General features: G+C 42.1%; 1 protein-coding gene across 2 annotated transcripts in view; it reads right to left on the bottom strand.

Moving 5' to 3' along the window:
- ikbkb (inhibitor of nuclear factor kappa B kinase subunit beta) overlaps positions 1 to 14,672 on the bottom strand; it is a 34,865-nt gene that overhangs the window by 14,516 nt on the left and 5,677 nt on the right. For both annotated transcript variants that reach the window (XM_062998853.1, XM_062998854.1), the window contains exons 3-7: positions 11,780 to 11,874; positions 6,195 to 6,312; positions 6,040 to 6,109; positions 327 to 415; positions 131 to 220 (exon numbers count right to left, since the gene is read on the bottom strand). In XM_062998853.1, the coding sequence (XP_062854923.1) occupies positions 131 to 220; positions 327 to 415; positions 6,040 to 6,109; positions 6,195 to 6,312; positions 11,780 to 11,874 (462 nt within the window). The remainder of the gene's footprint in view (positions 1 to 130; positions 221 to 326; positions 416 to 6,039; positions 6,110 to 6,194; positions 6,313 to 11,779; positions 11,875 to 14,672) is intronic.

Raw genomic sequence — 14,672 nt, 5'->3', positions numbered from 1 at the left:
TCCCACCCGTGGACGAGACAATCGTTATCTGTACAGGTGCCTGACAGCTCTGTAAAACTGTATTCCAATGTTGTCAGAAAATACTCAGAAAAAGAATGAGAGGACACAATATGAGATATTCTGTACCCACCAGATATTGAAGAGTCCCAACAAATGAAGTGCATAAACTGCTCTGATCCAGCTCCTTAGCGTAGCCCAGGTCAATAATCTTATGTATCAGCTTGAAGAACAAATAATCAGAGAAATACAGGATACATTATTTACATTACAAATATAAACAAGCTTATCAAAGACACAAGTACACAGATGTGAGTTTCGTAACTCACCCTTTTCTCTCCCTGCTGGAGCACAATGTTCTCTGGTTTGAGGTCCCTGTGAATGATCCTCTTCTTATGGAGGTACGTAAGTGCAGAAGCTGAAATAACAACACCAGGTTATTAAAACATTCATTCATTCATTCAAAAGGTATGAAAGGGCAGCTGTAGCCTAGTGGTTAAGGTACTGGACTAGTAATCAAAAGGTTGCTGGTTCAAGTCACCTCCACTGCCGGGTTGCCACTGTTGGGCCCTTAAGCAAGGCCCTTAACCCGGTGAGTAGCACTGTCACCTCACAGCTAGAAGGTCCTGGGTTTGATCCCCCGGCACGGCAGTCCGGATCATTTGTGCGGAGTTTGCATGTTCTCCCAGTGTCTGCGTGGGTTTCCTCCGGAAGCGCCGGTTTCCTCCCACAGTCCAAAAACATGGTTGTGTGTTTTCATTGTGTGTATGGGTGTGTGTGTGTGTGTGTCTGCCCTGTGATGGACTGGCGCCCCGTCCAGGGTGTTACTGTGTGCCTTGCGCCCATTAAAAAGCTGAAATAGGCTCCAGCACCCCCCCACGAACCTAATTGGATAAGTGGTTAAGAAAGTGAGTGAGGGTAATTAGCCTAACTGCATGTCTTTGGACTTGTAAGAGGAAACCGGAGTACCGGAGGACACCAACATGGACACAGGGAGAACATGCGAACTCCACACAGGAAGAAACCCAGTGTGAATCGAACCCAGGCCCTTCTTGCTGTGAAGCGACAGTGCTACCCACTGCACTAGTGTTTATTCTTTTAACGGGTGGCCCGTGTCTGTGTGGGTTTCCTCTGGGAGCTCCGGTTTCCTCCCACAGTCCAAAGACGTGCAGTCAGGTTCACTGGAGATACAAATTTGTCCATGACTGTGTTTGACATTAAAAACTTGAACTGATGAACTGATGAACCAGTAAGTACCGTTTCCTGTCATGACTGTAACCACAGTGTGTAAAACATGACGTTATACCCTAATAAATAAATCTTCTGTTAACATGACTGTATGGTGACCTCACTACCGCAGTCAAGCGTGACAGGAAGTACACTTAAAGGACAGTGAGTGTTACCAAGGACAAATACATCATTCCGGCTGACTAACGTTCAAAGGCTTTATAACCTGTGTCACGGTAGCTGCTTCCCATAAAACAGCTTCACTAGAGTCGAATATCCAACCCAGCAGCGCAGGAAAACATGGGAAGGAAAAGGTGTGGGCTGTGTGATGACCAGATATGAGCTCAGTTTCAGCTCAGCTGTAATAGTGGCCCTTCTGGTGACATCAGTATGTGATGCACATCTGTATGGAAATCACCTAATAATTGATAACTCATTTCTGTATATAATAAACCTGAGAGGAATGACGGGTTGGGTTGGGTTGGGTTGGGTTGGGGGGGGGGGGGGGGGGGGGGGTGATAGTGGTTGCGACCCCTTTTGGAATAAAATATTCTGTCCTGGATGCCCCCAACAGACCCAGCAGAATCCCCAAACATAAACAAGATAAGGCTACACCACCCACATAAACCCACGTCCTCATTAGTATAGTGGACTGTATCTCTGCCTGCCACAAGGAAGACCGGGGTTCAAATCCCTGATGGTGAGATGGAGAGGGATTATAGATCTGTCTGTCTGTCTGTCTGTATATCTATATTTACATTTTTGACATTTTGCAGATGCCTTTAACCAAAGTGACTAACATTACAGTTACAGTCTAGTCTGAGCAACTGAGGGTTAAGGGCCTTGCTCAAGGGCCCAACAGCAGCAAACTGGCAGTGGTGGCAGACCTTGGTGGCAGACCTTCTGATTACTAGTCCAGTACCTTAACCACTAGGCTATATCTGTCTATCTGTCTGTCTGTCTGCCTGCCTATCTATCTATCTGTCTGTCTGTCTGTCTATAAATTCTCACTGGGGTCTATTTTCAAAGATTTTCCACAGGATGAATAAAGTATCTATCTGTCTGTCTATCTATCTGTCAGTATGTCTGTCTATCTATCTGTCTGTCTATTTATTTAACTCTATCTATCTATCTGTCTGTCTGTCTGTCCGCACATCCGTCTGTCTGTCTGTCTATCGGTCTGGTTGTCTGTCTGTCTATCTATATAACTGTATCTATCTGTCTGTCTGTCTATCTGTTGTATGTCTGTCTGTCTATCTATCTATCTATCTATCTATCTATCTATCTATCTGTCTGTCTGTCTGTCTGTCTGTCTGTCTGTGTTTATATATCTATCTGTCTGTCGCTCTATCTATCTATCTATCTATCTATCTATCTATCTATCTATCTATCTATCTATCTATCTATCTGTCTTTTTGTCTGTCTGTCTATCTATATAACTGTATCTATCTGTCTGTCTGTCTATCTGTTGTCTGTCTATCTATCTATCTATCTATCTGTCTGTCTGTCTGTCTGTCTGTCTGTCTGTCTGTCTGTCTGTCTGTCTGTCTGTCTGTTTATATATCTATCTGTCTGTCGCTCTATCTATCTGTCTGGTTGTCTGTCTGTCTATCTATATAACTCTATCTATCTATCTATCTATCTATCTATCTATCTATCTATCTATCTCTCTATCTATCTATCTATCTATCTATCTATCTATCTGTCTGTCTGTCTGTCTGTCTGTTGTCTGTCTGTCTATATATCCATCTATCTATCTGTCTGTCTGTCTATATATCTATCTGTCTGTCGCTCTATCTATCTATCTTTCTCTCTGTCTGGTTGTCTGTCTGTTTATACATCTATCTGTATGTTTGTCTATCTATCTATACATAGACAGTGATAGCTCAGTGGTTAAGGTACTGGACTAGTAAACAGAAGGTTGCCGGTTCAAGCCCCACCACCACCAAGTTGCCACTGTTGGGTCCCTGAGCAAGGCCCTTAACCCTCAATTGCTCATCGTGTTCCGCTCATTGTGTAAGTCGCTTTGGATAAAAGCGTCTGCTAAATGCTGAAAATGTAAATGTATACATTCTCACTGGGATCTATTTTGAAAAATGTTCCTTGGGATAAATAATCTATGTACATCATATTAAATCATGCTTACCATGTTTTTTTCTATTTTAAAACTTACATAAATCTCTTATATGAAAGTGCACACACAAGCTTAAAACCTAAAAAATTTATAAAAAAACAAATAATATCCCTTTGTAACAAATAATAATATTATAAATGCACAGATTTACCACGACTGTTTATAAAAATACAAGTCACCAGGACAAGGACCCCTAAGCAATGCTGTGTAAATGATGTGTTGCTACTTAATACCTAAATTTCTCTTAACTCTCCACTGGAATTAAACTCCTTAATTCTTCCCTATTTTGTAGCGGAGGCTGCATTTCTCCAGTAACAATAAACCTCAGTTGACCTCCCACCCTCAGTAACATCTTATTGTCTACAGTACTTAAGAGCTCGAGCTCTCTATGGTGGTGGCCAAGCGTATTAGATCTCTGCTCCACCCCAGCACCCATAAATCTTTCTTTTAAAATTATAGGGGCGACCGGCTCGTCCGCCATTGTAGTATGACGGTTGTGGCGTTCCCCTACATGCGTCATAAGCTAGGACCGAGCGGATCTTATGTTTGTGGGGGATAAAAAGCGTGCTTTGCGGTTATAAAAGGTTATATATTCCAAATGCATTTAGTGTTCGTTTTTATGTTAAGTTTGTAAGTCAATCAATCCTTCTCTCCGACTGACCCACTTTCAACTGACCCTCAACCCACCAACACACTCACCAGCTTCACCCCACTCACCATGGATGAGGTTACACAGCTCCTCTCATCCAGCAATCCCACTACATGCACACTTGATCCTATACCATCCACCATCCTCAAAGACCTCTCGCAGGACCTAATCCCCTTCATCACACCCATCATCAACAACTCCCTGACATCAGGTGTTGTCCCTACTGCTTTTAAGAAGGCTCAGGTCATTCCCCTTCTTAAGAAACCTACACTAGACACTATAGACATTAACAACTACAGACCTGTCTCACTCCTCTCTTTTCTATCCAAAATTCTTGAACGTGCTGTCTATAACCAACTATCTGCCTTTCTTACTCAGAATGATCTCCTCGCTCCGTACCAGTCTGGCTTCAAGGCAGCACATTCTACAGAAACAGCACTTGTAGCTGTTACTGAGAAGCTTCATGCAGCCAAAGCAGCCAAACTGTCATCTGTTCTTATTCTTCTTGACCTTTCTGCAGCCTTCGACACAGTGAATCACGGCATTCTCCTGACCACTCTCTCCAACCTTGGAGTAACAGGTTCAGCATGGCAATGGATGGCCTCCTACCTGGAAGGGCGCTCCTACCAAGTGTCATGGAGGGGATCCATATCTACCCCATGCACTCTCTCAACCGGTGTTCCTCAGGGCTCTGTACTTGGCCCACTTCTCTTCTCTATCTACACCTGCTCTCTGGGTAAGGTCATAGCCTCCCATGGCTTCTCCTACCACTCCTATGCAGATGACACTCAGCTTGTTCTGTCATTTCCTTCTTCAGACACGCAAGTCTCAGCTCGCATCTCAGCATGTCTGCGAGATATCTCACAATGGATGTCAGCTCATCATCTAAAACTTAATCCCAGCAAGACAGAGATGTTGCTCATTCCTGGAGATCTGTCTCCAACCCAGGACCTAGTCATTTCTCTGGATGACTTCCAGATTAGACCATCTGATAAGGTAAGAAGTCTTGGTGTTGTCCTGGATAACCAGCTGACCTTCTCTCCTTATATTGCCAACATGACGAGATCGTGCCGGTTCCTCCTGTACAACATCAGGAAGATTCGGCCATTTCTCTCCAGAGAAGCTACCCAGATTCTGGTGCAATCACTTGTAATCTCTCGGTTGGACTACTGCAACTCCCTCCTGGCAGGAGCTCCCATGGCCACTATTAAACCCTTACAGCTCATTCAAAATGCAGCTGCCCGTCTGGTCTTTAACCAACCTAAACACTGCCACATCACCCCACTGCTACGTTCTCTTCACTGGCTTCCTGTAGCTGCACGCATTCAGTTTAAAACACTGACGCTCGCCTACAAAGCCAAAAATGGACCAGCCCCAAGCTACCTTCGGGGTCTAATCAAACCCCGCTCTGTACCACGCAACCTCCGAGCCTCTAGTCTAGCTCGACTTGAGCCTCCATCCAGGACTAAAGGAAGACAAGCATCAAGGCTGTTCTCTGTTCTAGCGCCCAAATGGTGGAACGAACTTCCTCTGTCTGGAAGTCTCTTGCTGTCTTTAAAAAACGATTAAAAACACACCTTTTCACTAAACACTTAGGCTGATTTGTACTTATTTACTAACACTTTATTCCAATCTTTTCCATTTAAAAAAAAAAAAAAAAAAAAAAAAAAAAAAAAAAGGCACTTTGGTTCTAACAGGTTTTAGCAGAGTTGTGTTCTTCGACTGTTGTCTATCTAAACTTAAGGAATGAAATGTTCACTATGGAAGCACTTCTGTAAGTCGCTCTGGATAAGAGCGTCTGCTAAATGCTGAAAATGTAAATGTAAATGTAAGTTACTGTCTGTGCATGTTAGTGTTCTGCCTATGTTAGATTTGCTCATTGCTCTGGCTTTTGTAATACCATTCAAAGGCAGTTCTTAATAAAGACCTACCTCATACGAGTAAAAGAGTATAATGCTACTACAAGTTCTATTTAACGCACATTTTATGCTGTGCATTTTCAGATCATGTTCTGTGACGTGTGTATACCCACATATATCTCGCAGCAGGATCAGGATGGAGCCCTCTCTCATTCCACAGCAGTTTTCCAGTAGGTTGAGATACTACACAGAACAGAAGAATAAAAGTTTACGCTTCTTTAGTCAGAAAAAGCAAACACGATGCCTCACACTGTTTACATGAACGCACCTTGCGGAGGTCTCCGCCCTGGCAGTACTCCATAGCCAGCAGCGGCAGGTCATTGGTGGCTAATTTTTGCAGTTCCTCAGGGACCTCTCTTGCTGCTACCACATTCTCATGATTTAACCTGTAACGGAAGCACAGAGGTAATTAATGTGTCAGCAAAGATAAAGAAACAAAATTATTGGTTTACACACTGTTAACTATACACTGATCAGCCATAACATTAAACCCACTTCCTCGTTTCTACACTCACTGTGCATTTTATCAGCTCCACTTACCATATAGAAGCACTTTGTAGTTCTACAATTACTGACCGTAGTCCATCTGTTTCTCTACATGCTTTTTTAACCTCCTTTCACCCTGTTCTTCAATGCTCAAGACCCCCATGGTGGTGGTGTGTTAGTGTGTGTTGTGCTGGTATGAGCGGATCAGAGTGGATCACTTACTGTCCACTCTATTAGACACTCCTACCTAGTTGGTCCACCTTGTAGATGTAAAGTCAGAGACGATCGCTCATCTGTTGCTGCTGTTTGAGTCGGTCATCTTCTAGACCTTCATCAGTGGTCACAGGACGCTGCCCACGGGGCGCTGTTGGCTGGATGTTTTTTGGTTGGTGGACTATTCTCAGTCCAGCAGTGACATTGAGGTGTTTAAAAACTCCAGCAGCACTGCTGTGTCTGATCCACTCTTACCAGCACAACACACACTAGCACACCACCACCATGTCAGTGTCACTGCAGTGCTGAGAATGATCCACCACCTAAATAATACCTGCTCTGTGGTGGTCCTGTGGGGGTCCTGACCATTGAAGAACAGCATGAAAGAGGGCTAACAAAGCATGACGAGAAACAGATGGACTACAGTCAGTAATTGTAGAACTACAAAGTGCTTCTATATGGTAAGTGGAGCTGATAAAATGGACAGTGAGTGTAGAAACAAGGAGGTGGCTTTAATGTTATGGATGATCGGTGTACAATTTGCTGTGAAATTCAAACTATAAGGATGGGATTTATAGCGATTTAACATTTTACATTTGTGTAGCGTTCAAGTGCCTCCTCACGTTTACTGGTCAATCAGCACTATGAGGCGTCCTAGCAATCCTACAGCAATTCAGTTAGCAATCGATTAGTCAAAATGTCCAAGATGTCGAAGTCTAAAGCAGCTAAAAACACGACTAGGGTAACTGAGTTTGGAAAACTAACAACCAATTCTGTGGACGTGGACGAGAATTTTGGTATTTGAGACAGAACATGAAGTCTCGCACCGTCACTGGATGTTCTAGGTTTACATTCAACCGTTAAAGTACCTGTGCTGTGTATTATAGCTTCTATTTATTCTATCATTTAATGTATGAGTGTAATTTAATGACTGATGTGAAATGTGGCTCTTTTCCTTAAACATTTGTGAAATGGTTTCCCCTGAATTTAGTAGAGCCCTACCTATAATACTTTCATACATTTTACAGTCCACACAATAAAAGCAAATGTAATAAAATGAGTAAAATAAAACAGAAATTGAGATAGAAAGGCATGCATTCTGTGAAGGTCATGTTTATTTTTCTTTCTAGTCTCGCCTCCCTAAGTGCGTAACTTGTTAACAGCTCACACAGTCATTCAGCTTACACCAAAATCTAAAATCATATAGTGTGTCGTACGAGGGGCGGCACGGTGGCTCGGTGGGTAGCACTGTCGCCTCACAGCAAGAAGGTCCTGGGTTCGATCCCCAGGCGGGGCGGTCCGGGTCCTTTCTGTGCGGAGTTTGCATGTTCTCCCCGTGTCTGTGTGGGTTTCCTCCGGGAGCTCCGGTTTCCTCCCACAGTCCAAAAACATGCAGTCAGGTTAATCGGACACTGAGTTGCTCTATAGGTGAGTGTGTATGTATGTGTATGTGTGTCTGCCCTGCGATGGACTGGCGCCCCATCCAGGGTGTTACTGTGTGCCTTGTGCCCATTGAAAAGCTGGGATAGGCTCCAGCACCCCCCCCTGCGACCCTAATTGGATAAGCGGTTAAGACAGTGAGTGAGTGAGTGTCGTATGAGCAATGTAGTTATTAGCACTGCAGCACTACCACACTGGGCACTTTAACAGGAAATGTACTTTTACATGATATGTCCTCGTGTGAAGCCAAAAATATTAAACAAATATGAAACAACTGGCTCTGGGAAAACTCTGACGCACAAAAATCTCCTGCCAACACGTTATTACTGCTAGTAAACACCCTGCGGTGTTGGTGAGATCCTGATAGCTTGTGTTCTTTCAATCCCCATAAACTACTTTGTTTAACATCCACATACAAATCATGACAGGGTGGATGATGGAAAAGTTCATTCTCTTCTATGTAAAACGTTTAAGTATTTAAAATCACTAGAATGTAATTTTACAGATTGTCCATGATGGGTGTGGAGCTTTAAGTGTTTGGATCTAGATTGTGCGCTTGTGTGTGTCATGTGGAATAACTTGCGGTCGTGTTTAAACTGGTACTTGCATCTGTTTGTGTTCGTGTGGCTCGAATTTGCGTAGTGAGAAGTGAACGTGGGTGTAGACTTTAGTCCTGTGGTTTTAAACCAAGTCTGGGGACAGACGGCTATAAATTGTGACCTCAATAACAAACCCGAAATGGCAGTGTTAAAATAGTTCGCTAGGAGCTAATTATTAGGCTAAATAAGGTTAAAAAATACAGGATCATATTTCATGTGTAAACAAGCTGTTAGTTCTCATTAATTATAAACACTTTATGAATTAAAAACAAAACAACCATCAACAAAGATCAAGACACTTCATGATTCGTAGAAAACTAAGAATTTCCTAATATCTGGTTCCTTAATAACACTCCCGACCATCTCTGTTGTTTAGCTTTTTACTAGCGTGGCGAGGCCATAAATCTGCACCGTCAGCTCCATCCTTTCCACTCCCTTTGCTCCTAAAAATGTAAAAATAGCTAAATAACAAATTAGCATGTACTTAAGGCTCACAAAAGTGAAATCTGAGTAACAAAGGAATGCATATAAACGCATCACTTTCTTTAAAGGTTGGAATTCTTACTGCGTTTATGCGGTGGTAAACGAGTTATTTGGAAATATGTCCATCAAAACGGACCTTTTGAAGGACGGAATTATTTTGCTAAACAAAAGCGCTTCATTAAAAACAAAGCCCAATTCCGGGAAAAGTGGAACATTTTGTTAAAAGAGGTAAAAACAAGAGTGTGTGATTTGTTAATTCTATCAAAAGTGGTCCAAGGAAGGAACAGTGGTAAACCGGCGACAGGGTCATGGGCGGCCAAGGCTCATTGATGCACGTGGGGAGCGAAGGCTGCAGACGAGCTACTGTAGCTCAAACTGCTGAAGAAGTTAATGCTGGTTCTGATAGAAAGGTGTCAGAATACACAGAGCATCACAGCTTGTTGTGTATGGTGCTGCATAGCCGCAGACCAGTCAGGGTGCCCATACTGACCCCTGTCCAACGCCGAAAGCACCAACAATGGGCGTAAGCATCGTAATTGGACCATGGAGCAATGAAAGAAGGTGGCCTGGTCTGATGGAGTCGATGCCTCGACGGGTCACCTAGGGCTAGGGCTGAAACGATTCCTCTAGAAACTCGAGTAATTCGATTACTAAAAATCATTGTTTAATCCATACAACTATATACAGCTCACGGTGTTTCACACGGACGACTTTTACTTTTGCACAACGCGTTCACGCTGTGGACAGGTGACGTGAAGAAGCCGAGGGCTGCGTCCAAAATCACATACTTAAACAGTACTTACACTGGGTACTTTCTGCGTACAGTTTAATGAATACTACGAATTTGGACACGCTCCTGCGTACTGTTCAGTATGAAAGTGCGATTTCAGACACAGCCGAGATTTGATAGCACGGACTGCAAAATGGAGAGAGAGAGAAAATATCGAGGGGCGAACAGACGAGACTGGACAGAGAAAACCACAGAAAGTTTGAGATCATTTTAAGCTGGAAAAAATGAAAACTCAGAACAACATCCACACCATCAGAGCGTCGTGTTGATACGCTGACTTTTCTTCATTACAACCACCACAGGCTTTTTTGAAGGTTTAGGCAAACACACACGTACACGCACACACACCAGATCTACCTCATCTAGGAGATACAATCCTGACTGAACCTCCTACAAACACCACAAAACATCCCAACAAAATATTAAAGCTTTATGATCTGCGTGAGCTGTAGCTGAAACTTAGTTCTAAAAGTTGCACAAATTAGAGGCTTATGTTTATGTTTTATTGTTTATTATTATTTATGCCTTAGTTTTAGGTTGCCTGTAAACATTTTAAAAGTAATTTGATTTATATATTGTTTTTGCATTTCAAAAATGTTCTCTTTAAGCTGTCCTGTATGCAGGAATAAAAATGTGCATTTAGTTTTAAGAGACACGTGTTATTTAATCTTATATGTATTTATTTTTGCTCTTCATTAAAGCAGAAGTGTTTCTTATCCTATTACTCGATTAATCGCTGGAATAATCGATAGAATACTCGATTACGAAAATTTATCGATAGCTGCAGCCCTATTGGGACCGACACAATATTAGGAAGGTGGTTATAATGTTATGCGTGATTGGTGTATATAACAGGTGAGGGTCTCATGATTAGATAAAAATGAAAAATCTACCAAAGCTGCAAGCTAAGATGGGCCGTGACTGCAAATAATGAACTTTTTTTTATCTACCAGACATGATACTGTGAAAAGATGTAAGCAATCAGGTAAAATCTTGCCCCATGAAGGGTAAAGCTGGAAATCACAGTTGAATGTGCATGTCCTTCGAGCTCTCAGACTGTACTGTATGAGGAACCATCATTTCGGATGGACTGAAACACTTTGGAAATGTCTGCATTCCAGATCGGTGTCCTAGTGAAAACAAATGGTGCTTAATGAAGAGGAGAATCTGAACAGAACAGCTCAAGACTAGTAACCAGGCCACCGAGGGAGGATGGAGGTTACGGAGTCTGGCTCCTCTCAGGGTTTCTTCCTGTAATTTTAAAGGAGTTTATGCTTGTCATTGTCGCCCTTGGCTTCCTCACCAGGGGTTTTTGTTTTGTTGGTCCTGGATTCTGTAAAGTTGCTTTGAGACAATGTCTATTGTGAAAAGCGCTATATAAATAAAATTGACCTAACTACAAAAATGGGTGAAAATTCCACAAAACTGCAAATATAATTAATAGGAAAGGTGACGTAACAGAGACATCAAATTTTACATTCACTTATATTTACAAAATACAACTTTATAAAAACAAAGACATGGAGAATTTTGTCTTTGTACTTTTAATAGTTAGATAACGGTTCAAGAGAATTGAAAAAAATCAGATTATTTATTTTATTCAATTTTATAAAATGTCCCAACTTCTCTGTAAACAGGGTTTGTAAATACATGTTTAAATCCCAACTAGAGCAATAGAAGCACAAGCTGTTATCCAGAATTCACACTCTGTTCTGTTGTTGAGTATTGATTGCATCTGATGGCAATATAAATACAATTTGACTGCAGCTGTGTTGTGTCTGCACACTAACCACGTTAATTACGGCTGGTTTTTATGTTTATAAGCTAACACAAGAATTTCACCTCTTCATTATCTGGATTTCCAAACACCATCGCTCCTTGTTTTTGGCGCTCAGTTCTTGACGGCATTGCTTAATAGCAATCTGGTCTCCACTGTCCTGTGTGAGCAGAAACAATAACAGGCACAAATTATGAAGCTGTACTGGTAAATAACACAAGCACAGTTAAATGAGTGTTCCTTATTGACCTAAACAACACATACACCGATGAGGCATAACATTATGACCACCTTCCTAATATTGTGCAGCCCCATACGCAACAAACCGTGATGCTCTGTGTATTCTGAGACCTTTCTATCAGAACCAGCATGAACTTCTTCAGCAGTTTGAGCTACAGTAGCTCGTCTGTTTGATCGGACCACACGGGCCAGCCTTAGCTCCCCAAATGCATCAATGAGCCTTGGTCACCCTGGTTTACCACTGTTCCTTCCTTGAACCACTTTTGATAGATACTGACCACTGCAGACCGGGAACACCCCACAAGAGCTGCAGTTTTGGAGATGCTCTGACCCAGTCGTCTAGCCATCACAATTTGGCCCTCGTCAAACTGGCTCAGATCCTCACGCTCGCCCATTTTTCCTGCTTCTAACATCAACTTTAAGGATAAAATGTTCACTTGCTGCCTAATTTATCCCCCCACTAACAGGTGCCATGACGAAGAGATAATCAGTGTTATTCACCTCACCTGTCAGTGGTCATAATGTTATGCCTCGTCGGTGTGTAATTACTGACATAAACATGAAACATTATTTATCCTTTAACCCTTTTCCAATAAAAATATATTTATAACCTGTATCCAACAACCTGTATCCATTTAATTGGGGACTTATGTCAAATTTTGCCTGATCCTCTTTATCAAATTATTTGCCCAGTCCTACCCCAACCCCTAAACCAAAATAAACTAAATTATGCCAGGTTAGCAGTGGTAGCAGTGATTGTAAGGTCTTACTAGAGATAGGGGTTTTAACTTGACCACTCAAGGACAACAAATTACACACCATTAAAGAGTCAAGCTGGCGCTCAGTAGGCACAGAGGTAAAGCATGCTAGAACACTAGAGCTGACATCTCGAACTCGTTATTTCGAATCACAGCTCTGCTATCGGCAGGCTGGGCGCCTACACCAACACCGATTAGCTGTTGTTCGTACAGGGAGGGAGCTGGATAGGGACTCCTCATAACTGATGCAATTACGACCTCTGTTGGCTGCACAGAGTCGAGAAATAATGCGTTCATCAGGGTGTGGCTCTCCGTACACAAAGCTGATCCGCATATGAACTCGCCTCGTGGAGGTGAAAAGATGCAGTCGGCTACTGCACACGTGTCGGAGAAAAAAGGGGAGAAAATGCATAAATAAAATACCAAAAAGGGCTTCTAACTTGCAGCTATTCAGGTAAGACCTTTTTATATAACACTCTAAACTGTGGACACTACCGGCACAGTGCCCGGACCTCAGCTCCAGTGAAGAACTTTGGAATAAATTGGAACGCTGATTGTGAGTCAAGCCTTCTCGTTCCCACAGACAGACTCTATTCATGTGGAAAGACATTCCCACAGAGCGCAGACTTGTGTGATGACTCAATATTACTGCCCATGGTCTTGAAATAGAATATCCAACAAGCTTATGAGCAGGTGTCCACACTTTTGGCACAAGGGTCCAGTGACTTTAAGAAATCCTGCAATCTTCTCTAAATCAGTGTTGAATGCTTCTCTCATTCTGCTGTGTGCATGTACTCTCACACTGACCAGCTTTGGAATGAACTGGAACATAAATTGAGGCTTTCTGACCAAAATCAGTGTTCAGCCATACAAATGATGGTTTAAATGGGCACAAATTCCCACAGACTTACTTTCACACTTTAAACTTTGGAAATAGATCAAAATCACTTTATAGATCAATTTATTCATTCATAACAGGTTTTTATTTTGGTTGCCAATAAGGTCTTGCTCTTTAAACAATGTCCTGTGTAATTTATGTCTCTGTACATTTCTGATCATGCTAAGCACCATCATTCTGCTCATTTCTCACTTATTCTGAGCAAAGCAATGAGAACCACATGAACCCTGTCGAGTGAGTAAGAGTAAGGAAAGGTGGGTAAGTGATCTACTGAGTAACGCTCTTAATTTAGATCCAGGCCACGATTTCCTTTGACTGGTATAACATGCAGAATCTCACGGGCCACGCCCTCCACTTTAGTCATTCTGCACTCTAAATGGACGTGACGTCATCCTGTGACAGGATGGAGAAGATGTGTGCCAGTAGGGGTATTTTTAAGCACATCCTGTGCCAGGCAGTAATTACTAGACTGCACTTCAAATGTCACTTTATGCAGTGAAATAATAACATGCATTTTAAAGAAATGAATTATTGTTGACACCATAGGTGACATAATCTGTTAAAGCCCACAGAAAGATGTGCAAACATATCACAATGTTTAATATGTCGCAATATGTTCATTATTTATCACTAAATTACAATCTGCATGGCCTTTAGACCTTTTACGCACTTTATGTGAGCCACTGGTTCCTAAACGCCTCCACGTTTTGGTACTACCACACACAGTTGATCATGGAACATCTAGGAGGGAAGAAAAGTCACCAACTCACTTGATGTATTGGTGGCATCCTTTTACAGAACTACACTCATATTCATTGAACTTTTAGAATGACCCGTTCTTTCACAAATGTTTGAAAAGACAGGCTGATGGCAACGTGCTTTATTTTATACACCAGTGGCAATGGGACTGAATGGAACACTTAAAACTCTTGAATTCAAAGATTAAAAGGTGTGTCCCAATACTATATGTCTATATAGTGTATTTTACAAAGAGGGCGGCACGGTGGCTTGGTAGTACACAAAGACACATGAGATAATAGAATAGAATTCCTTCATTTGTCA

This window comes from Trichomycterus rosablanca, chromosome 7 (genome assembly GCF_030014385.1).
Source record: "Trichomycterus rosablanca isolate fTriRos1 chromosome 7, fTriRos1.hap1, whole genome shotgun sequence".
Classification (NCBI taxonomy): domain Eukaryota; kingdom Metazoa; phylum Chordata; class Actinopteri; order Siluriformes; family Trichomycteridae; genus Trichomycterus; species Trichomycterus rosablanca.
The sequence above is the reverse complement of the archived record's forward strand: the minus strand, read 5'-3'. Positions and strand labels throughout refer to the sequence as shown.